The 24,365-nt window shown below is 38.9% G+C and overlaps 1 protein-coding gene across 4 annotated transcripts in view; it reads left to right on the top strand.

The window, feature by feature from the left end:
- emsy (EMSY transcriptional repressor, BRCA2 interacting) overlaps positions 1-24,365 on the top strand; it is a 47,674-nt gene that overhangs the window by 3,068 nt on the left and 20,241 nt on the right. For all 4 annotated transcript variants that reach the window (XM_038308745.1, XM_038308746.1, XM_038308744.1 and 1 more), the window contains exons 2-12: positions 1,445-1,553; positions 1,699-1,798; positions 1,885-1,959; positions 6,388-6,563; positions 6,829-6,984; positions 12,255-12,514; positions 12,598-12,829; positions 15,412-15,633; positions 17,605-17,754; positions 17,871-18,044; positions 18,127-18,263. In XM_038308745.1, coding sequence (XP_038164673.1) covers positions 1,448-1,553; positions 1,699-1,798; positions 1,885-1,959; positions 6,388-6,563; positions 6,829-6,984; positions 12,255-12,514; positions 12,598-12,829; positions 15,412-15,633; positions 17,605-17,754; positions 17,871-18,044; positions 18,127-18,263 — 1,788 coding nt within the window. In that variant the 5' untranslated portion in view covers positions 1,445-1,447. The remainder of the gene's footprint in view (positions 1-1,444; positions 1,554-1,698; positions 1,799-1,884; positions 1,960-6,387; positions 6,564-6,828; positions 6,985-12,254; positions 12,515-12,597; positions 12,830-15,411; positions 15,634-17,604; positions 17,755-17,870; positions 18,045-18,126; positions 18,264-24,365) is intronic.

Raw genomic sequence — 24,365 nt, 5'->3', positions numbered from 1 at the left:
AGCTCTTCTGAATTGTTGGGTCTGGTGTATTGCATCTTCTTCTTCACAATACCCCATAGATTTTCTATGGGGTTAAGGTCAGGAGAGTTTGCTGGCCAATTAAGAACAGGGATACCATGGTCCTTCAACCAGGTACTGGTAGCTTTGGCACTGTGTGCAGGTGCCAAGTCCTGTTGGAAAATGAAATCTGCATCTCCAAAAAGTTGGTCAGCTGCAGGAAGCATGAAGTGCTCTAAAACTTCCTGGTATGTGGTTGCGTTGACCCTGGACCTCAGAAAACACAATGGACCAACACCAGCAGATGACATGGCACCCCAAACCATCACTGACTGTGGAAACTTTACACTGGACTTCAAGCAACGTGGATGAAGTGCCTCTCTTCTTTTCCTCCAGACTCTGGGACCTTGATTTCCAAAGGAAATGCAAAATTTACTTTCATCAGAGAACATGACTTTGGACCACTCACCAGCAGTCCAGTCCTGTTTCTCTTTAGACGCTTCTGACGCTGTCTGTGGTTCAAGAGTGGCTTGACACAAGGAATGCGACAGCAGAAACCCATGTCTTTCATACGTCTGTGTGTGGTGGTTCTTGAAGCACTCACTCCAGCTGCAGTCCACTCTTTGTGAATCTCCCCCACATTTTTGAAGGGGTTTTGTTTCACAATCCTCTCCAGGGTGCGGTTATCTCTCTTGCTTGTACACTTTTTTCGACCACATCTTTTCCTTCCCTTCGCCTCTCTATTAATGTGCTTGGACACTGAGCTCTGTGAACAGACAGCCTCTTTAGCAATGACCTTTTGTGTCTTGCCCTCCTTGTGCAAGGTGTCGATGGTCGTCTTTTGGACAACTGTCAAGTCAGCAGTCTTCCCCATGATTGTGTAGCCTATAGAACTAGACTGAAAGACCATTTAAAGGCTTTTGCAGGTGGTTTGAGTTAATTAGCTGATTAGAGTGTGGCACCAGGGGCCATCAATTTTGAACCTTTTCACAATATTCTAATTTTCTGATATAATGAATTTGAGATTTTCATTTGTTGTCATTTGTAATCATCAAAATTAAACAAAATAAACATCTGAAATATATGAGTTTGTATGTAATGTATGAATATAATATACAAGTTTCACTTTTTAAATGGAATTACTGAAATCAATCTACTTTTTCATGATATTCAAATTTTATGACCAGCACCTGTATACTCCAGTTAACGATTAATCGATTACTAATTTAGTTGAGGATTATTTCAATGATCGATTAATCTGATTAATTGTTTCAACCTTACTTTGGATGCACTAACCTTTCATTTGTAGGCAAAGTTACTGCAAAGGAAATATTTTAGTCAGTAAAAGTATTAAAATGCTTAGAGGTTGTGATTAGATGGGCTTCGTTACTCTGGAGTGAACTGATGATCTGTTGGCTGACCCGTCGTATCCTCATTCCTCTCTCAGCCAATGATCCAGCTGGAGAAACCAGTTCTGACTGGTACCATGCCGGTCGTGTGGCCCACCATCCTCGACCTGGGAAGGGACGAGTGTAAAAGAATTCTGCGTAAACTCGGTAAGGTTCATAAACAAGGAATCTGAGAAGAAAAACAATCGTTACTAACAATAAATGAAGTTTGAGCAGCTTTTATTCTCTATTAGCTGTGATGTAATGAAACATCCGTTCTGTTTCTCTTTACATTGAATGTTGCCACATCCAGAGCTGGAGGCATACGCTGGAGTTATTAGCGCCCTGCGAGCTCAGGGAGACCTGACAAAGGACAAGAAGGACATCCTGGGAGAGCTCACTAAGATCCTCAGGTATTTACCGTATTCCTAATAAAAAGCCTCTAAAAAAGTGCACAGATTTAAATGTGATTTAATTTCTTTCTTCCTCATTTGAAAAGCATCTCAACAGAGCGCCATCGCGCAGAAGTTCGCAGGGCCGTTAACGATGAACGCCTCACCACCATCGCCTATCAGTAAGTTCCCTTCCTGGTGACCTTTAACCTCTCAAAATCCACCCGATCGCCGACGTTTCTACGGCAATTACAACTAATAACTCAGAATGCATGAAAATTACACCAGTAAAATGTTTACCAATATAGACATGTTAGACCTCGTTGGAAAGCTTAGATTCTCCACAATTCAAACACCTAGTTCATTTTATGGACACAACGAGCATCAAAGCACAATTAACACAGATATAGCAACATGTCAAAATGTAAACATGACAAAGCAGCCACAGTTACATACCTTTGAAGGCGTCCAGAAGCCGTTTTATAAATCCAATCTTCAATCATTTCTACTCCATTCGTCCATAAGGATTCACAGATTAAAAGTAATTCAGAATATTAATAATAAAAATATTCTATGATGAGAAAATCGCCACATAATGTAAATTTTTTGACATTGGAAAAGTTAGCTGGTCATAGCTAATGCTTAGCATCCGCTCTGATATTTTTAAAGTTTGGACGCTGTTTTTTTTTTTTTTATTGCAATGCCTGAGGCCAAAAAAAACCCCCAAATAAAGCTCAGAAAAGGCACTGGGGCAGATTTTAGCTTGAAAAGCAGCATTTTCACTATTTTCTATAAAAGTTTATGTTATTTTAGGTTTATAAATGTTACATTTGTTCTAAACACTGATTCTGGGAAAAAAAGGGGAAAATCACTTGCTTCATAAATGTTTTGTGGCCATTAAAATGCTTCAGTGTTATTCTATACGGAAGAGGATTAGGGCCACTGGGAAAAAAAAAAAAAAGGTAACTGATTTTTAAATTTTATTTCAGTTTAATATGGGAATAAAAAGTCAGAATTCTGACTTAATCTCAGAATTCTGACAGCTAACAAACATGTTAGCATCAATCTGTAGCCATGTCTTTTTTTCATTTTCCACCAATGTGTCACTGGCCACCTCAAACAACTCACATCTTTGTCAGTGAAGCTGAGTGCTCTACATCTCTTTCTTCATGGTGCCCATCTACATTAAGATCCACAATTCTGCGAAAAAAATTCAGAAGTCTGAGAAAAAAATTCAGAATTTTGATATTAAAGTCATAATTCTGAGAAAATTCCCATGTTAAACTGAAATGAAATTTAAAAATCAGTTAACTTTTTTTCAATTCTATGTGTGAAATAGTTGAATAAAAGCATTTGGCACTATTTGGAGAGATTAAGAGATGCTGGTGACACCAAAAGTTTAAAGCCCCACAGCTCTGGAACTGTTGTAACTAGAGGTCAGAGATTTTCTGCATATGCGGTCGACATGATGTAGAACAAATGTAATACAATGCAACATGCCTATTCTAAAGCTTGTGATTATTGCTGCTGTTCAAAATAGACCTATCATTTTCAAGAATAAAACAACAACTTTGTATCATGTTTGAACTGATGCAGCTTAAGCTGTGTTTAACTCACCCTATTTTCATTTAATATATTCAGAGATTAGAAGGTGTTAGCTTTCAAATAATGTATCACAAGTGTAATTTAGGCTTACAGTTCCTTGGGTTTTTTGCTTTTCCTTTTGGGTATGCAAAATAGGCGAGGATCACTTCAAGATTTGCACCGTGTCTTAGGGCCGGATCTATCAAAGCTTTGCGTGTATAAAAACGTGAGCTATTTCACTGCGCACGCTAAAAAATGTACAAACTGATCTATCAACAGCGCGCTAAAATGATTTGGTCTTTAAAACGTGCTAAATAGCGCCTCTTATCCATTTAGTACTTTTTCTGCAATGAATATGCAATATGGGGCGTTTACACGCAAAAGTGCGTCTTGTGGGAGGAGAACATGTAAATATATTAATTTAGCACTCGCAAAGTGATTTATTAAACCTGAAAGCAATTTTGCTAACGGTATCTGACTCTATATTTAACACGTTTCAAAAGAAGGTGCAAATGGTCTGTATGCGTAATTGCGCACACATGGCAGCGGTTGTTGTCGCAAGAAGGAGACATCAAAATGAAGCAAGGAGACGCAGAGAACGCATTTTTTCACTCCGTGTGAATATTTTTGGAATGAACGAGGAAACGATCATCAAAACATATGGTTTATCCAGCATTGCCATTTTGGAGCTGTTGGGGGAACTCCGAATGGATTTGGAGTCAGCCACAAGCAGGATCCACGCAATACCAGATATCCCTAACCTCTGCAACATTGCACTTTTTTGCATCTGGGTCATTCCAGCGTACGGTTGCAGCGAGAGCTGGGATCTCCCAATCTCGTTTTTCAGAAGTGCTGTCCGACCGGGTCGGGGTTCTCCCCCTGCACCTGTGGAGCAAGATGCCAATGCTGCGGGGATGCATACGCACAGTAATCTCATCCACAGTCACTTCTTGTGAGCCATTTGGTATGTGCATTTTTCTACAGGCCAATACAAAACAACAGTTTTTTTTTTTTTTTTTTTTTTTTTTTACTGCAGTGAAGTAGAAATTCAGCCACATACCACCTTAGGGAATAAAGGTTGCCGAAGTTTTTTCTTTACACACACACACACACATATATATATATATATACTCACCGGCCACTTTATTAGGTACCCCATGCTAGTAACAGGTTGGACCCCCTTTTGCCTTCAGAACTGCCTCAATTCTTGGTGGCATAGATTCAACGAGGTGCTGGAAGCATTCCTCAGGGAGTTTGGTCCATATTGACATGATGGCATCACACAGTTGCCGCAGATTTGTCGGCTGCACATCCATGATGCGAATCTCCCGTTCCACCACATCCCAAAGATGCTCTATTGGATTGAGATCTGGTGACTGTGGAGGCCATTTGAGTACAGTGAACTCATTGTCATGTTCAAGAAACCAGTCTGAGATGATTCCAGCTTTATGACATGGCGCATTATCCTGCTGAAAGTAGCCATCAGAAGTTGGGTACATTGTGGTCATAAAGGGATGGAAATGGTCAGCAACAATACTGTGGCGTTGCAACGATGCTCAATTGGTACCAAGGGGCCCAAAGAGTGCCAAGAAAATATTCCCCACACCATGACACCACCACCACCAGCCTGAACCGTTGATACAAGGCAGGATGGATCCATGCTTTCATGTTGTAGACGCCAAATTCTGACCCTACCATCCGAATGTCGCAGCAGAAATCGAGACTCATCAGACCAGGCAACGTTTTTCCAATCTTCTATTGTCCAATTTCCATGAGCTTGTGCAAATTGTAGCCTCAGTTTCCTGTTCTTAGCTGAAAGGAGTGGCACCCGGTGTGGTCTTCTGCTGCTGTAGCCCATCTGCCTCAAAGTTCCACGTACTGTGCGTTCAGAGATGCTCTTCTGCCCACCTTGGTGGTAACGGGTGGATATTTGAGTCACTGTTGCCCTTCTATCAGCTCCAACCAGTCTGGCCATTCTCCTCCGACCTCTGGCATCAACAAGGCATTTCTGCCCACAGAACTGCCGCTCACTGGATGTTTTTTCTTTTTCGGACCATTCTCTGTAAACCCTAGATATAGTAGTAGTATAGTATAGCGTAGAGATGGTTGTGCGTGAAAATCCCAGTAGATCAGCAGTTTCTGAAATACTCAGACCAGCCCTTCTGGCACCAACAATCATGCCACGTTCAAAGTCACTCAAATCACCTTTCTTCCCCATACTGATGCTCGGTTTGAACTGCAGGAGATTGTCTTGACCATGTCTACATGCCTAAATGCAATGAGTTGCCGCCATGTGATTGGCTGTTTAGAAATTAAGTGTTAACGAGCAGTTGGACAGGTGTACCTAATAAAGTGGACGGTGAGTGTATATATATATATATATATATATATATATATATATATATATATATATATATTTGTTGGGTGTTACTGTAAGATTTACATTTTTTAATTCACTAGTTTGTAGAAACTACAAACTACTTTGCCGCAAACCACAAAACGCGCAAAACCATAATTTAAATAGGGCGTCTCCAACAGTTTTGCACCTGCCACCAGTTACGCAATCACTCTTGTTAAATCACCAGCAAACCATGGTTCAGCCCCTCACGCAAAATTCCAGTTTGCGAGCGCAAATTACTGCACGCAAAATTGGATCTTGATAAATCCGGCCCTTAATCCTGCATTTCTAACCAGTGGAAATGCAGCAGAGAGGAGCAGATGGCTGATCATCGGAGCTAAATAAATCAAAACAAATCCACAAGATGGTTTAATATGTTTGAGGCAAACTCAGGACTGCCATATTTCTTGAAAATGATTTCTGTCAAAAGAAGCACGCTATTATTGTGACTGACTGGCTTCCCCGCAGACTTTAAATGTCTATATTCTAAGTTTAGTATTTTTTTGTGTTCTGTCTGCTTTTCTACAAAATCAAAATAAAGAAATAAATTCCTATCAAAATGCTTGTTGCTGTATAAACAACAATGGCTGAAAGGTGGAGGTTACCATGTTGCTCTGTCTTTTTCCAGCATGTCTGGTCCCAACAACTCATCGGAATGGTCCATCGAAGGACGCAGACTCGTTCCTTTGATGCCGAGGCTGGTCCCTCAGACGGCCTTCACGGCCACGGCTAATGCTGTGGCCAGTGCCACAGCCAATCAGAACGCCTCCTTTCTGTTGCCGGCAGAAACAGGAAACAAAGAAGGTAAGGTTCTTTACCGACCAGATGCATGGTGTCAAAGTGTTTTACACAGACTAATAAGTTTGGATTTATTAAACAAACTAGACAATAATTAAGGTATTAACATTGTAGTATTGTAAAAGTGATTAAAAACTAAAAGCACACTGTTGAATATTCTCAGTTATTTCAGCTCCAAGGTTTAGAAAAAGCTGAAAGTCCAGGTATTGATAGATTGAGGTTCCCAGGTGTTAGATAAAGCAATGTGTTGTCTTCTATTTTGGCTTTCCAGTGGTCGTATGTTACTCCTACACGAGCACCACCTCCACCGCCACCAGCGCCACGGCGACTAGCGGACCTCTTGGAGCGTCTGTGAAATCCCAGAGACCCGCCAGCCCGTCGTCCAATGTGGTCGTGCTGCCCAGCGGGAGCACGGTCTACGTGAAAAGTTAGTGTCTCCATCCAATCTATGAGAATCCGCTGCAGTAGAACCTATGTATGGAAGCAAATCGTTACCATATTTCAAATGAAAAAGCATTTTCAGAAATTCTTTTTCATTTTAAGAATGTGGCTGCATTGTTTGGCTCATAAATTAATTTAGTAATCAATAATCCTGTTTGCATTTTAATTTTCTTCTTCAACACTGCTCATCGTTTTACTTAATTAAAATGAAAAAGAAGACATTTGGGATTTATTTTTCAAAATGTACCCCAGCAAATACATACCAAAATTCAATTTGAAATGTAAAATTTGAAAATGAAAAAGCATTTCCAGAAATGCTTTTTCATTTTAAATGTGGTAGCAATTTGCTTCCATACCTATAATGATTATTGATGGAGGATAACAAGCTGGATTCCTCCTTAAATAAATTGCATTTCTATTCTGTTCTAAATATCATGTAGTAAATTTATTGTAAATATCTGCTTTTAGACTTTTGGAAGCAAATCGTTACCATATTTAAAATGTACCCCAGCAAATACATACCAAAATTCAATTTGAAATGTAAAATTTGAAAAAGCATTTCTGGAAATGCTTTTTCATTTTAAATATGGTAACGATTTGCTTCCATACACCTATAATGATTATTGATGGAGGATAACAAGCTGGATTCTTCCTTAAATACATTGATTTTCTATTCTGTTCTAAATATCTGTAGCAAATTTATTGTGAATATCTGCTTTTAGACTTTTGGAAGCAAATCGTTACCATATTTAAAATGTACCCCAGCAAACACATACCAAAATTCAATTTGAAATGTAAAATTTGAATATGGTAGCGATTTGCTTCCATACATACGGTATAATGATTATTGATGGAGGATAACAAACTGGATTCTCCCTAAAATAAATGGATTTTCTATTCTGTTCTAAATATCTGTAGTAAATTTATTGTGAATATTTGCTTTTAGACTTTAAGATAAATAGAGATGATAGAAAATATCTGCTGGTGCAGATTCCCAGTCATCCAGGTCATAATCATAAAAAAAAAAAGTGAAAAAAAAAAAACAATCCACTGGACTTTGTTTCTAAGTTTGAAGACGTTTCGTTTCCCATCCAGGAAGCTTCTTTTTTTTTTTTTTAGCAAACCTGCACGTTGAAATCGGAAAAGCAGCTCCACCCCTTAATAACGGCGGCCGTTGAGGTCGTTTTTGGCCTGCAATACCCGACACTGTCCCATTCCTCTGAAAAGGCAGTCCATAAGGGTCATTGTTGGCCTGGATGACATGGAGAGATATTTTGTTCCCCTGCATAGCGATTTAGAGGGTTTTGAGAAGGAATCAACTCTATCGCTGCGCTGTAGGTTTCTGACAGCTGGACCCTGGCTCCACCCCCTCTATTTAAGGTTGCTTTTTCTCTTTTAACATAAATGGCTTCCTACACGCTGCTTTCAAACCACCTGTTTTCTTTTTATTTAAAATCTAAACATTTTCTTCCTCAACTCAACGCTAATCCAGACATTTTGAATTGAAAAAGCTTCCTGGATGGGAAAAGACACATCTTCAAACAGTGGATTGTTTTTTAACTTGAACTTTTTGGAAGAATTTCAATCAACCTTAAATCAGTTGAGAAGCTTCTTATTTCATAATTTTTATATACTCAATATGAATGTCAACAAGGCCGCTGAACTTTTCTCAGTCCAGAGTGTCTTTTGCTTAAAGGAATAGTACACCCAAAACATGATTAGCCTTCATTTTCTACTCACCCCCATGCTGAACAACACTCTGGAGTACTTTTCTGATATCTCAAATGCATCTGGAGATCTGGGAGGCTTCTTGCTGTCTGCTGACATTCAAATAATGGAGGTCTATGGCGCCCGAGACAGAAAGGTCCATAAAAGTCCACAAAAAACGTGTCAATATTCCTCCATACTGCTCGTCCAATGTATTCCAAGTGTCCTGAGTGGGTAGCATCCAGAATTTACTCGAAACGAAGTCATTTAGAATGTTTTTAGAGCATAAACAGTAGTGTATAGGATTTCCTGAAAGCGCGTTCACGAGTCTACGGAAACCGCGGCAGACCAAACCAGATGAAAGTGCGCATTCAGCTCGGCAAAGAACTCATGCTCTTCCTCAACACTGAAGTCCTCCGACATTTTTCTTTCGTTGTTTCTTTCTTTGCACAGGTAAACGGCACATTTCTTCTTCTACGCTTGCATTATCGGCAGAGCAGACGCCGAATGCGCACTTTCATCTGGTTTGGTCTGCCGCGGTTTCCGTAGACTCGTGAACTCGCAGGTGCGCGCTTTTAGGAAATCCTATACACTACTGTTTATGCTCTAAAAACATTCTAAATGACTTTTTTTCGAGTAAATTATGGATGCTACCCACTCAGGACACTTGGAATACATTGGCCGAGCAGTATGGAGGAATATTGACACGTTTTTTGTGGACTTTTATGGACCTTTCTGCCTCGGGCACCATAGACCTCCATTATTTGAATGTCAGCAGACAGCAAGAAGCCTCCCAGATCTCCAGATGCATTTGAGATATCAAAAAAGTGCTCCAGAGTGTTGTTCAGCATGGGGGTGAGTAGAAAATGAAGGCTAATTATTGTTTTGGGTGTACTATTCCTTTAAACCTTTTAAAAGGTTTCTATAACATGCAGACGATTTCAACATAAATATTTTTCTAACAATCCTCTCATTGGCCTGCAGAGGGCAGTATAACCTTCCCTAATTGGAGAATTTTCTCATTCTTCTCTCATTTGCTGCAAAAGTTATTACATTTCTTGGTGGAAATATATGTTTTTAAAATTACATATAAGTTTTGCCTTTTAATGGGGAAAAAGTAATGTTAATTAAGTAGTGAAATCTTTCACATGTAATATATTTAAAGATTATTAAGTTAGACTCCTTGGACCTTATACAGTGGCTTTAAAAAATGTAGCTAAAATGATTAAATAAAAATTAAAAATGATTAATTAAAAATTGATTCTTTTAAATATACCTGTAGTAAAAAAAATACAGGTATTCACAATTGTTTTGTTTTTTCTACAATAGAATAGCAATGAAAAGTACCGTAATACATTTTAGATCTATTTTTCATGTTATTGCGTGGAAAAATAATGTGCTTTTTTTTTTAATCACACCTCCAGATTTTAGTTTTCACAGGAAGAATGTACCCTGATTTAGCATAATTTATTGTTTTTCTTCCTTTTGAAGCATAGAAATTAAAATAAGATAGTGATTATTTTAAAAGGATGACAACTTTTTAATGGTAGACGTTTAACAGAGGAATTTATTAAGCTTCACTTAATATTAGAAGCTAGACAAATTTTATTTAGATTTACTGAAAGTAAAAATACCTAACTGCACATGCAAACACTGAAGAACACTGAGTTAAATTATCTACAGACAATTCAATGCATATTTTTTGTTAAGTTATTGGGAATAACTGACAATATTTCCACATAAATGCCACCAATTTAGTGTCGCTACATGCAGACAGTATAATTCTGATTAATGCTTTATGTATCGATTGATGTTACTTAACTCAGCTGTTGTTTTTCCAGCTTGGAGCTGTTAGATAACTGTAAACTTTGATGATTGATTAACTTCCCTAAATAAAACCAGTATTTGATGCCAAGGTAAACATATGTTTTCTGTAGCTTTAACCCAGAAAATGCCAGATGTGCACAAATGGGTTTAAAGTCATGCCCATGTTTGGTCACTTATCTGGACTAGTTGACCGTTTGCCTCCTAAGGTCATCAATAAGCTTCTCTCAGGGGTTTGCAGATGAAACTTTGAAGCCAGTTGTAAAGATGGGTGATGTCTCCATGTCTCTAACACAGATGGAACTTGGCTGTTAAAGGAAATATTCCAACAGTTTAAAAAGTGAAACCTTCAAGATGTTTTATTGCATCATTTCCTCAACTACCAAACAGGCCTGTTTCCACCATTTCATGCACTTTTACTAAACTAGTCGAGCTGTTGCTCCTTTTTCCTGAACGTTGACTTTAACAAAGACAGCTCTGGATTTTTTTTATTTCAATTCAGTTTATTTCTATAGCGCCGATTCACATCATGTCATCTCAGGTCACTTTCTAGTTCATCCAGATCATCCAGTCAAATTGATGCAAAGTTTTCTATCTAGGAAAGCCAGTTGGTTGCATCGACTTGTTGACTCCCTCACACTAAGCATGCTTGTAGCGACAGTGGAGAGGAAAAACTCCCTTTGAACAGGAAGAAACCTCCAGCAGAACCAGGCTCAGTGTGAGCGGCCATCTGCTGAGGCCCACTGGGGTTCAAGGAGACAGAAGCAGACATAGAAAAAGAAGCATAGATACAAAAGGCAACTGTAAAAGGCGGCCCCATCCAGGAAACACACAGCCAGGCAGACGAGCTCCGAGCCAGCTCCCATGTCAGAGGATGAAGAGAGCACATCCAGTTAGTCACAGTCAGAGAAACAGGACTACACTGGAAAAAAACAGGCCGATCTCCAACATCTAGAAACAAAGGTGTTGATGGCAGCAGCACAGCTGATATTTCTCTCCAGGATGGAGTCACAGCCAAACAGGAACAGACCAGATAAAGCTACTATGAGAAAAAGCAGAGAGAGCAGAACGTTAGAAATTGAACTAACAGATTCTGCAGAGTGGGAGAATAGAGATAGAATGAAGCAGAATGATGAAATACACTGCAAAAACGATCTAGAAATAAGTCAAAATGTCTTAAATTAAGTGTATTTACTCTTGCTTTGAGTAGGTTGATAAGATGTTTTGCCAATGGAATGAGAATTTTCACTCTTAAAATAAGGTAATTAGATAATATACACTTGAAATAAGACAACGAAATAGTTTTTTTTCTTATTTTAAATGCAAATTGTCTCGTTCCATTGGCAAAGTGTCTCACTTACCACCTCAATTCAAGAAAAAACGCACTTATTTAAAGAAAAAATGACTTATCTAGACATCAATTTTTCCCAGTGTAGGGGTCCCTATGTCCTCCAGCAGTCTAAGCCTATAGCAGCATAACTTATTTATTTCTTGGCCCATCCCAAATGTTTCATTCAGCAGTGCACCCCATAGCATGATGCTCCAGTAAGCAGCAGGTATAGATACGTTTATAAAATAGAATATACATCATCTGCTTTAGATAAAAACTGCATTTTTATCTATATGTATTTGATTTTAAGAGCAGAACCCGATCCCTGTTATCAGAGGAAACTGATTTTGACGTTTCCATAAGATCTGTGAGTTCCTGCTCCGCTTTCTTCACAGGTGTAAGTTGTTCCGACGATGATGAAAAGCCTCGCAAACGAAGACGCACAAACTCGTCTAGCTCGTCGCCGGTGTTGCTGAAGGATGTGACCAAGGTGTCGCCGTCGGTGTCTAAGAACATCACGGTGCCGGTGAGCGGCAGCCCCAAGATGAGCAACATAATGCAGAGCATCGCCAACTCCCTCCCCCCTCACCTGTCCCCCGTCAAAATCACCTTCACCAAACCCGCCCTCCAGACCACCAGCACCACCACACAGAAGGTCAGCTGCGTTTCTTTACATATCTGGGCGGTTATAGCTCTAAACATTCTTCACAAACGTTCAAACGTCTTGTTTTACACCAGGTGATCATCGTGACGACTTCCCCGAGCTCCGGCTTTGTGCCCAACATCCTGTCTAAGTCTCACACCCATAACGCCGCCGCCATGGCCAAGCTGGGCTCCACCTCCATTCTAACCACCCCCACACAGAAACAGACGGTGGTCTTCCCTGCCAGCTCCTGTCCCTCCAGCACCGTCGCCGTGACGACGGTGGTCTCCTCCACTCCATCAGTGGTGATGTCCACTGTGGCACAATGTAGGTGTTTTATTGGGAATAGAAACCTAGATTATCCAAACAAACATGGCTGTTTATGATTGTTCTCTAAGGATTATGACTCTTTTTTTATTCTTTTAATCCATATCTAATACTAGCATAGAAGGTTTGCACCAATCAAGCTTCTCTGAGCTTCATCATTTATTCATCATCAGGTTTGTCGTTTTTTCTGAGGTTTAACTGTCTGCATTTCTGCCTCATTATGCAAATTAGGAAGGGTGTGTCTTAGAGGGTCAACATCTGCCCATTTGATTGCTTAACATTTTACTGCGTCGGTCGAATCTACAAGAGGAGAGGAGAGTTTTTCAATTTACTAGAACCTGAGCACGGACTCTTGTTCTCGCCAAGTACGTTCTTGAGCAGAACCCTGAAAGTCTAGACCGGGGGTCACCCACGCAGTGCCCACGGGACCAAGGAGCCCTCCAGGACCACATGGGGGGCCCTCAGCATCTTCTGAAAAAAGAACAACTCACTTTGAAACTTAATTTTATTCTGTTGCTCTTCTTTTTTAATAATTTATAGAGCCTTTAAGCATTTATAAACATTTTAAAACGACAATACCTTAAAGGAAATAAAAAATTAAAATAAAAAATAAAAATATGTTTATTATAAATCAAGTTTGAATGCTGATCCCTCCAGTTATTAGTTGCCCTTCTTGTGACCCAGCATCCTTGAAGAAGCCCTCAGCCTTAAAAAGGTTTGTGACCCCTGGTCTAGACTCTGGGAGCACGCAGCATAAATCTGGGTCAATTGGAACAGAAGCGTACTGATGACATCACCACACTCTCGGCTAGTCACCTCCTGTTATCAATAGTCTCTGGATGATAATAAATTCTGACTTTTTCATTTATTGGAGGAATAATAATGAACACAGTCAGATAAACACAAATCAAATGAACATTTTGCCAAATAAAACAAGAAAATCTCCATCAGAGCCAGCAGTCCTTCACACACGGCTATGCAGAGAGAGGGCCGCTGCTAACGTTAGCCCTGGTCGCTGCAGACGGGCTAACGTTAGCCCTGGCTACTGCAGACGGGCTAACGTTAGCCCTGGCTACTGCAGACGGGCTAACGTTAGCCCTGGCTGCTGCAGACGGGCTAACGTTAGCCCTGGCTGCTGCAGACGGGCTAACGTTAGCCCTGGCTACTGCAGACGGGCTAACGTTGGCCCTGGCTACTGCAGATGGGCTAACGCTGGCCCTGGCTGCTGCAGACGGGCTAACGTTAGCCCTTGCTGCTGCAGACGGGCTAACGTTAGCCCTTGCTGCTGCAGACGGGCTAACGTTAGCCCTGGCTACTGCAGACGGGCTAACGTTAGCCCTGGCTGCCGTTAGCCTCGGAGCTCCGCTGGTTGCTGCGGTCCTCTCAACATCGGGACTTTTTTTTTTTAAATTATGCATTAAATCGGTAAATGGGCCATATAGTGACGCTTCAAAGTATAATGTTCTCGCCTCAAATGATCTTAAAGCGTACTTTTATCGAACAACAGCAACAGAAAGAGAACTTTTAACTTAGTACTCTGAGCTCTGTGATTTACGAAGATGAGCCGCCAACCAATGAGCAGTTGACTCTCTTAGACACACCCCCTCCTCATTTGCATAATGAGGCAGAAATTGAAAAAAGCGACAGGAAGAAATAAACAGCATTGAAGAAATAAATAGGGTAAAAAATATAAAGGAAGAATAAACCAGACAAAATAAATAAATAAATACTTAAACAAATAAGTAATTAATAAATAAATTGAAGATTATAACGGACAATAAATGAATAAGGTAATTATTACAAAGGCGAATAAATGAATAAGCTAATTAAGAGATTCATACATTTATGTCTCACTGTATAATTTCATTTCTACCTACATTTATTTGTTTATTGTATTTTTGGGGGCAGTAAAATTGTATGCTTATTTATTTCTTGAGCATTTATTTTTTTCTGTATTTATTTTTAAATGTGGCAGAGCTGGTCCTCCATAACTGAAGGACTGAATGATGCCAATATGGCGGAGCGGTGCTTATAGAGTAGAGGATTGTGGTTCTTCTAACTGGGCTTCTTGCTTAATTGATCTCTGTGTTCAACCTCACACTAATCTTTCTTTCATATTTCAATACTATTTGGTGCTTCTGTTATTAAAATGTGAGAGTGGTGATATTAACCCTTTGAAACTATTGTTGTTAATTGTTCATATATATTTGGACGTCAAGGGATAAGAAGTAGATAAAGTTGAGAGGTGCCCACTGGGTACCAGCTGCACCGCCCGCCACTGGGTGAAGAGGGTTTGTTTTTCAAAATGTTCAAATAAGCCAATATGAAAAATTTAATTAATTAAAGAATTAAAATGTGCAGTTTGTGTGATTTTGAGAGAAAGAGAGAGCGTATTTTAAGAGTCAAACCTTTACGAGAAGCTGGGTTAAACTGAATAAGGATGAGTATTTAACATTCACAATAACAATGAATTTAAGAAGAGACCAAATAAAGCAGAAATTTAAGCCCTGGAAACATTATGTTAGTATGTGAGTACACTGCTTCCAGAGTGGTCCTCATTCCCACACTGTTGGTTTTTGTAGGTGCAGCTTCTGCCGGAGTGAAGGTTGCTTCAGCGAGGCTCCCATCGCCGAAGACCCTGGTCGGCTCCCCCACCCAGATCCTGGCCCAGTTCCCCAAACAGCAATCCCCCAAACAGCTGCAGCAGAGCTCGCCTTTAGGAGCCTCCAGTATCACTCAGAGCCAGGCCAACACCACCCCTCCATCAGGAGCCAAACCCACCATCCAGATCAAACAGGAATCTGGTGAGAGGTTTTTTTGTCTCTATTTGTTCCATCTTAAAGGGGTCATAGAATGCAAAGAGTTTCCATTGTCATAGAAGAATAACGATAGTTCAGTGGGTGAAATGGACGTACAGAGAAGTTCAAACCCATCAACACCTCATTTCTCTGCAAATCTCACAATTCTAAGCTTCCACCATTAAAACAGGAGAATCCAAACGAAGCACCGAGTTGACGTCAAATCAGGGATGTTGCCTTTTTTCGTTCTGGCCTGTACTTTTATTATGCTCCGAACTTTACATAAAGACCACCCCACTGGTTCACTGGTGGTGGTGCTGGACTGCTGACTGGACCGGACCGGGCCCCAGCGGGGGACCGAACCCGACCCGGTGACTGTATGCTCCCCCCCTTCCATGCTTCCTGGGAAGCCTGGGTTCGTTCGTTCCGTCCTCCGCTGGCTCAGTTTCGACTAAGTGCTGCACTGTAGTCGACCAAAAACCCAGACGATTTTTAAATCCCCCCCCGAACATTTTTTTTAGGTCTTAAAAGTAGGACATGTCAGGGGGAAAAAAGAGGTCGTCTGGTCACCCTACCATATCAACAATCTGATGTTTCAGTGAGTGAGTGCTTGTTGCTATGATGCGTCTTTGCTCAGCAGCTTCGCTCGTTGTAAACCAACCAATCAGAGCACAGCTCATCTAAATATTCATGATCATTCCATAAAAGGAAGAAAACCTGTTGTTTCATTCTAGGGCTTTTAACCAGGCTGCATTAGAGCTCATAGAACAGCTAATATGCCATTTTCAGCCCAACCAATGTTACGCACCCTATTAGAGACCTGAAGGACCAGATACCCTATAGAATCATTCTATCACCTCTTTAATGTCCTGATTTTTATTCCCCTTCTTTGAAGTGATTTTCTCTTTGTCTGTTGAACTGCTTGTCTGATGTGTTAAATATGGTCGTATGCTCGGAGATTTCACCTGTTTGCTTGCAATCAAGCAGGAACAACATTGCATTATGTAAATGTAATTTATTTATTACCTTAAAATGTTGCAAAATCTTACAGATAAAGCAAAGTTTTTATCTTCTTTTTATTAATTCTAAGCCATCTTTCCCCCACCTTTTATTTAGTATTGTTACTTTGTTTATCTTTTTTTTTATATAGTTTGTATGTGTGTATACTGTATTAATATATTTAGAAACATAAGTGCAGTGGTAGTAAAATATATTTTTAAGTATACACTCAAATTTATGTTTAGATTTTGAGTTGAAATTTATCTCTAAAATCTGTTATGTATGACGGAGTATTAGGCCCAGGATAGAGATTATTTTTATTTTTTTTGAGAATAAAGTCATAACATGAGAATAAAGCCATAAAATAACATGAATAAAGTCATACTATTACGAGGATAAAGTCATAAAATTACGAGGATAAAGTCATAAAATTATGACAATAAAGTCATAAAATTGTGAGAATTGTCATAAAATTACGAGAATAAAATCATAAAATTACGAGAATAAAGTTGCAATAAGAATTGTCATAAAATAAGAATAACATTGCATTATGTAAATGTAATTTATTTATTTATTACCTTAAAATTTTGCAAAATCTTACAGATAAAGCAAAGTTTTTATCTTGTTTTTATTAATTCTAGGCTATTTTCCCTCCACCTTTTATTTAGTATTGTTACTTTGTTTATCTTTTTTTATATATAGTTTGTATGTGTGTATACTGTATTGATTTAATTTAAATACATAAGTGCAGTGGTAGTAAAATATATTTTTAAGTATACACTCAAATTTACATTTAGACTTTGAGTTGCATTTGATGTCATTTATTTGTAAAAATGACGAATTCCTCATTGATTTATTAATTTCACTAGTAAGTTATTTTTTTTTTATCATGATGTGTTGATATTTTGACTGAGATTTTTCTGGTCTGATTGATTAGTTCGTGAACCAGTCTGATTGAAATTTCTTCTGTTTCTCCAGGGGTGAAGATAATCACCCAGCAGGTGCAGCCCAGTAAAATCCTGCCTAAACCTTCCTCTGTGGCTCTGTCCAGCAGCAGCTCTTCACCCATTATGGTAGTCAGCAGCAATGGCACCATCATGACCACCAAACTGGTCACCCAGCCCACAGGTCAGGGTCCAAACCTTTTACTCATGAAGCTGTTCATAGATCCTGGGTTTATCTGTGTAAAGAAATTAAACCTGGAGTTGTATCTTCTTCCATTTTGTTATATTTCATATATGCAGCGACTCAAACTACATACACAAGACCCACAGTTAGTCCCAATATTGGTGCCAGAATATCAGCGTCCAGTGGAGGGACCACCTACGTCAAGACCACTAGTGGCAGCATCATCACCGTGGTCCCGAAGTCTCTGGCCACTTTGGGTGGGAAGATCATCAGCAGCAATATTGTGTCCGGTGTGTTTGCGTCCCGCTGCTTCGGCGTGTCCGTCGTCTCACACGCCGACACGCAGCAAACGTTTTTTTTCTTCTGCCGTAGGAACAACCACGAAGATCACCACCATCCCCATGACGTCGAAGCCCAACGTGATAGTGGTGCAGAAAACTACAGGCAAAGGAGCCACCATCCAAGGACTGCCAGGCAAGAATGTGGTCACAACGCTGTTAAACGCTGGGGTGAGTCCAATGCCAATGAGCAAGGCAGCACTTTACAAAGGATATGATTGAAAAAAATCATTAATGGACATTGTGCAAATCTATTTGAAACTGTTTTGGCTCAGCTATGTTTAAGCACTGATTTTTTATGTTTTTAGCTTTGTACAGTGGTTGTTACACATGTCCCAAAATAATGAAAAATAAGTAAAGTTTTACTTATTTACTTGTAGGACCAGTGGAGAGGCTTTAAAGGAATAGTACACCCAAAACATGATTAGCCTTCATTTTCTACTCACCCCCATGCTGAACAACACTCTGGAGTACCTTTTTGATATCTCAAATGCATCTGGAGATCTGGGAGGCTTCTTGCTGTCTGCTGACATTCAAATAATGGAGGTCTATGGCGCCCGAGGCAGAAAGGTCCATAAAAGTCCACAAAAAATGTGTCAATATTCCTCCATACTGCTCGTCCAATGTATTCCAAGTGTCCTGAGTGGGTAGCATCCAGAATTTACTGTTGTTCAGCATGGGGGTGAGTAGAAAATGAAGGCTAATCATGTTTTGGGTGTACTATTCCTTTAACGTCCACATGACGTGTGGTATTCATGCAGGTATTCATTTTTAGCCACACCCCCTAATGGCGGCCTCATTGAAAACTAGAGGCTCAGAACTCTCCAAGGAAGGGTCAGAGGTCAATGTGTGACCATTTCAGGTGATGGAACCAGCGTGCGTTGCATAAGCTTGCTCTGTTATTCTTATTTTCTATTCAGTTTGCTGATATTGTTGGTAAATTTCAATGAAACAATGACTAAATCTAAGGTGCAAAGGCTTTGTTTTATGCAGAATGTCTCCAATAATGGAAATCAGCATATTTGTCTGACCAGATTCCCTTTTATGAGCGGAAAAATGTGTTTGTTGCACGATTGGCATTGTGCCAAAAGCACATTTCCTCCTAGCTCACTGCCCACTAAAACCTTTTTAGAACAAACATGCTCCAACTTATTAAGTTCAAAATTGCTTGAGTTATAGTCAAGATGTGGATCTATATAAAGTCTGAGCTTTCAAGGCGTTTTGCAGGGTTTATTTTGGAGTAAAAAGATGGTGAGGCTAAATATTTTTATTTTTTAATCACCTATAAATCAGACATAGTGACATTTAAGATAGTGGTTCACCTGAAAAATATTCCTCAAAGCCTTTTTTGTCATCCAACTACAAACAATTGTATTTCCTATTTATAGTTTGGGAGCTGGACTTGCTTTAATTCACATGTGTAATTTCAGGAAGAATTTGCTCCTAAGACCCTCAGGGTTTATTAAGTCTAGCGTGAGGTTTCCTCTCTCCTCTAATGGTGTTGGTCCCATGAGATCCTGAAGTCAAAACAAACATTTACCAGGAAATTTTAGAGCACTTATAGCTTCCATCTGCTAACAAGCTTCATGATGATGCGAAGTTCATTTCCAGCTGAAGTAGGTACTGGCCCACTCTGCCTAAAAGCTGGTCCTGTGACCTTGATGGTTCTGTGCTTGATTGACCACCAAACTGACCTGACCTGGATCTCAGGGAATCTATGGAGTATTGTTAAAGGGAAAATGAGAGCAGAACCATAAGCTTTGCATTGCTTTGCATTATGGAAAGAAGCTCAAACCAAGTACTGAGCGCAGACATCAGACCGAACATGCAGATATTCTTGATTGGCCAGCATATTTATTTATAATAGTTTCATTTCTTCTACAATGCTGACATTTTCAGAGAAACTGAAATCTGGATTCCATTCGCTGTTTATCAGACTCATCAAGTTAAACCGAAGAAAACCCTTCAAATCCAAATGTGTGTTACATTTGAAAATTAAATGACTGAAATAAACAAGGTGTTGGAGGAGCCTAGTTAAATCCAATGGAGATAACCAGCGTGGCAGAATTAAAACAATGCTGCCAAAGAAGTCGGACAAAATCTGTTAAGTATGACGGAGTATTAGGCCCAGGATAGAGATTTTTTTTTTTTTTTTGAGAAAAAAGTCATAATATGAGAATAAAGTAATAAAATAACATGAATAAAGTCATAATATGAGAATAAAGTAATAAAATAACAAGAATAAAGTCATAAAATTACGACAAAGTCATAAAATTACGACAATAAAGTCATAATATTATGAGAATAAAGTCATAATATGAGAATAAAGTAATAAAATAACAAGAATAAAGTCATAAAATTACGACAATAAAGTCATAAAATTACGACAATAAAGTCATAATATTATGAGAATAAAGTCATAATATGAGAATAAAGTCATAAAATAACATGAATAAAGTCATAAAATTACAAGAATAAAGTCATAAAATTACGACAATAAAGTCATAAAATTACGACAATAAAGTCATATTATGAGAATAAAGTCATAATATGAGAATAAAGTCATAAAATAACATGAATAAAGTCATAAAATTACGACAATAAAGTCATAAAATTACGAGAATAAAATCATAAAATTACGAGAATAAAGTCGCAATAAGAATAGTCATAAAATTACGACAATAAAGTCATAAAATTACGACAATAAAGTCATAAAATTACAACAATAAAGTCATAATATAATGAGAATAAAGTCATAATATAATGAGAATAAAGTCATAATATGAGAATAAAGTCATAAAATAACATGAATAAAGTCATAAAATTACGACAATGAAGTCATAAAATTACGACAATGAAGTCATAAAATTACGAGAATAAAATCATAAAATTACGAGAATAAAGTCGCAATAAGAGTAGTCATAAAATAACATGAATAAAGTCATAAAATTACGACAATGAAGTCATAAAATTACGAGAATAAAATCATAAAATTACGAGAATAAAGTCGCAATAAGAATAGTCATAAAATTACGACAATAAAGTCATAAAATGACGAGAATTGTCATAAAATTACGAGAATAAAATCATAAAATTACGAGGATAAAGTCGCAATAAGAGTAGTCATAAAATGACAAGAATAAAGTCATAAAATTATGAGAATAAAATCATAAAATTACAAGAATAAAGTCGCAATAAGAATATTCATAAAATTACGACAATAAAGTCATAAAATTACGAGAATTAAACCATAAAATTACGAGAATAAAGTCGCAATAAGAGTGGTCATAAAATTACGAAAATAAAATTACGAGAATAACATCTCAATAGGAATTGTCATGAAATTACGAGAATAAAGTCGCAATAAGAATAGTCCTAAAATTATGAGAATAAAATCATAAAATTACGAGAATAAAGCCGTAACATTACGAAAATAAAGCGGTAACATTATGAGAATAAAGTCTTAACAAGTTTATTCTTATAACATTACGACTTTATTCTTGTAGTATTACAACTGTATTAAATAAAATAAAAATAAAAAATCTCTAGCCTGGCCGTATACGTAATATAATTAAAGGTGGAAGCTTTTTTCTCTCCTTATTGCATTAAATCAATTAAAAACTATAGATTATCTTTGAAAATGTTTTATCTAAAATTAACATTATAGATCTAAAGTGAAACAAAATGTGAATGTATGGTTAAGGTGGCCAACATTTTCTCATAGCTCTGTATATGACTTTCCTTTTACATTGGGCTCCTACTGAAAGCTAAATAGTCCCACTGAGTGAAAGATCGTCTGAAAACCATAGATGGATGGTTTATGCCACAAGCTATTTAGGCATTAAAAACAAAATAAGGATGTTTAATGTAATCCAAGTCTGGCTCAATACGTTCTGTAATCTGGGACTTTCAGGGATACTATATTATCATATGCTCTTCTCCTCGCCCTGTTTTCTATGCAAACAAATGAGGTAAAGTGTTCAGCATTTTTATGTTATCGCTACAGGGGAATTTTTGTGAGATATAAGCTCTGCTGCTCAGAAAGCCCCTAATATTTCCCACTTGGAGGCCTTCCTGTGGCACCTCTGTTTAGTGTCCTGGGCTTGGGCTGGGGGTATTTGTGTCTTTCTGCCTAAACCCAGTAGCTTTCTTTCATATTGCTGCCTGTTTGATTCTATTGGTCTCAGATCTGCTTTCCTTTTCACTTCAGGCTACAGCGGCTCACATTTTACAGAGCTATGACAACTTGCATTAAGAGGACGTTGGCTCCATTTATCAGGACATTTTAGAGCACTTCCTACTTCGCTCTGCTGACAAGTTTATAGAGATGCTGAGTTTATTTTCCAGCTGGACTTTGTACCGGCCCACACTGCCTATGAAAAGCTGCTTTAGTGACCCTGGTTGTTCTGGGCTTGATTGTCCAGCAAATTACTCTGACATGAACCCACAGGAAACGTACAGAAAATAATAAAGAGAAAGATGACAGACCCACCAGTGAGATAACTGGAAGGCTTCTATCCAGGGGGTCTGGACTTTAAGAACACCTCAGCAGAACTACAGACCTCCATGTCTGAATCAATGCAGTAAAACCAGCAGAAGATACCAAACCAGATATTAAGTGAATAGAAATAACATTTCGGATGCTTTTTTTTTTTTTTCTGCAAAGAACATTACTCTTTTTTATAATTGATATTGAGTAATTTTTAAATTCTCTGAGATAATGAATTTAGGTTTTCAATTTCTATAAGCCTTAACTACAATATATAAATCGATATATTTCAGTTTTTTTTAAGCTCTACGGGAAATGATTGACAATTAATAGTGAAACATTTCACAATATTATTTTGCTTTACTTGTAGATCTACACTATATTGCCAAAAGTATTTGCTCACCTGCCTTGACTCACATATGAGCTTAAGTGACATCCCGTTCCTAATCCATAGGGTTCAATATGACGTCGGTCCACCCTTTGCAGCTAGAACAGCTTCAACTCTTCTGGGAAGGCTGTCCACAAGGTTTAGGAGTGTGTTTATGGGAATTTTTGACCATTCTTCCAGAAGCGCATTTGTGAGGTCGCACACTGATGTTGGACGAGAAGGCCTGGCTCTCAGTCTCCGCTCTAATTCATCCCAAAGGTGTTCTATCGGGTTGAGGTCAGGACTCTGTGCAGGCCAGTCAAGTTCATCCACACCAGACTCTGTCATCCATGTCTTTATGGACCTTGCTTTGTGCACTGGTGCACAGTCATGTTGGAAGAGGAAGGGGCCAGCTCCAAACTGTTCCCACAAAGTTGGGAGCATGGAATTGTCCAAAATGTCTTGGTATGCTGAAGCATTCAGAGTTCCTTTCACTGGAACTAAGGGGCCAAGCCCAGCTCCTGAAAAACAACCCCACACCATAATCCCCCCTCCACCAAACTTTACACTTGGCACAATGCAGTCAGACAAGTACCGTTCTCCTGGCAACCGCCAAACCCAGACCCGTCCATCAGATTGCCAGATGGAGAAGCGCGATTCGTCACTCCAGAGAACGCGTCTCCACTGCTCTAGAGTCCAGTGGCGGCGTGCTTTACACCACCGCATCCGACGCTTTGCATTGCACTTGGTGATGTATGGCTTGGATGCAGCTGCTCGCCCATGGAAACCCATTCCATGAAGCTCTCTGCGCACTGTTCTTGAGCTACATGAAGTTTGGAGGTCTGTAGTGATTGACTCTGCAGAAAGTTGGCGACCTCTTCGCACTATGCGCGTCAGCATCCGCTGACCCCGCTCCGTCAGTTTACGTGGCCTACCACTTCGTGGCTGAGTTGCTGTCGTTCCCAAACACTTCCATTTTCTTATAATACAGCTGACAGTTGACTGTGGAATATTTAGGAGCGAGGAAATTTCACGACTGGATTTGTTGCACAGGTGGCATCCTATCACAGTTCCACGCTGGAATTCACTGAGCTCCTGAGAGCGACCCATTCTTTCACAAATGTTTGTAAAAACAGTCTGCATGCCTAGGTGCTTGAATTTATACACCTGTGGCCATGGAAGTGATTGGAACACCTGATTCCAATAATTTGGATGGGTGAGCAAATACTTTTGGCAATATAGTGTATGTGTATATATATATATATATATATATATATATATATATATATATATATATATATTAGTGGGTGGGCACAGAAATAGGCTAAATAAATACAACAGAAGCTACATTTCCAAAAAACATCCCACCTTACCCACATTCATCCAAGCAATCATCAGGAAGCAAACATAATGTTGT

This window comes from Cyprinodon tularosa, unplaced genomic scaffold (assembly GCF_016077235.1).
Source record: "Cyprinodon tularosa strain WSP-4 unplaced genomic scaffold, ASM1607723v1 ctg646, whole genome shotgun sequence".
NCBI classification, from domain to species: domain Eukaryota; kingdom Metazoa; phylum Chordata; class Actinopteri; order Cyprinodontiformes; family Cyprinodontidae; genus Cyprinodon; species Cyprinodon tularosa.
Note: the sequence above shows the minus strand (reverse complement) of the source record. Positions and strands in the feature narration are given on the sequence as shown.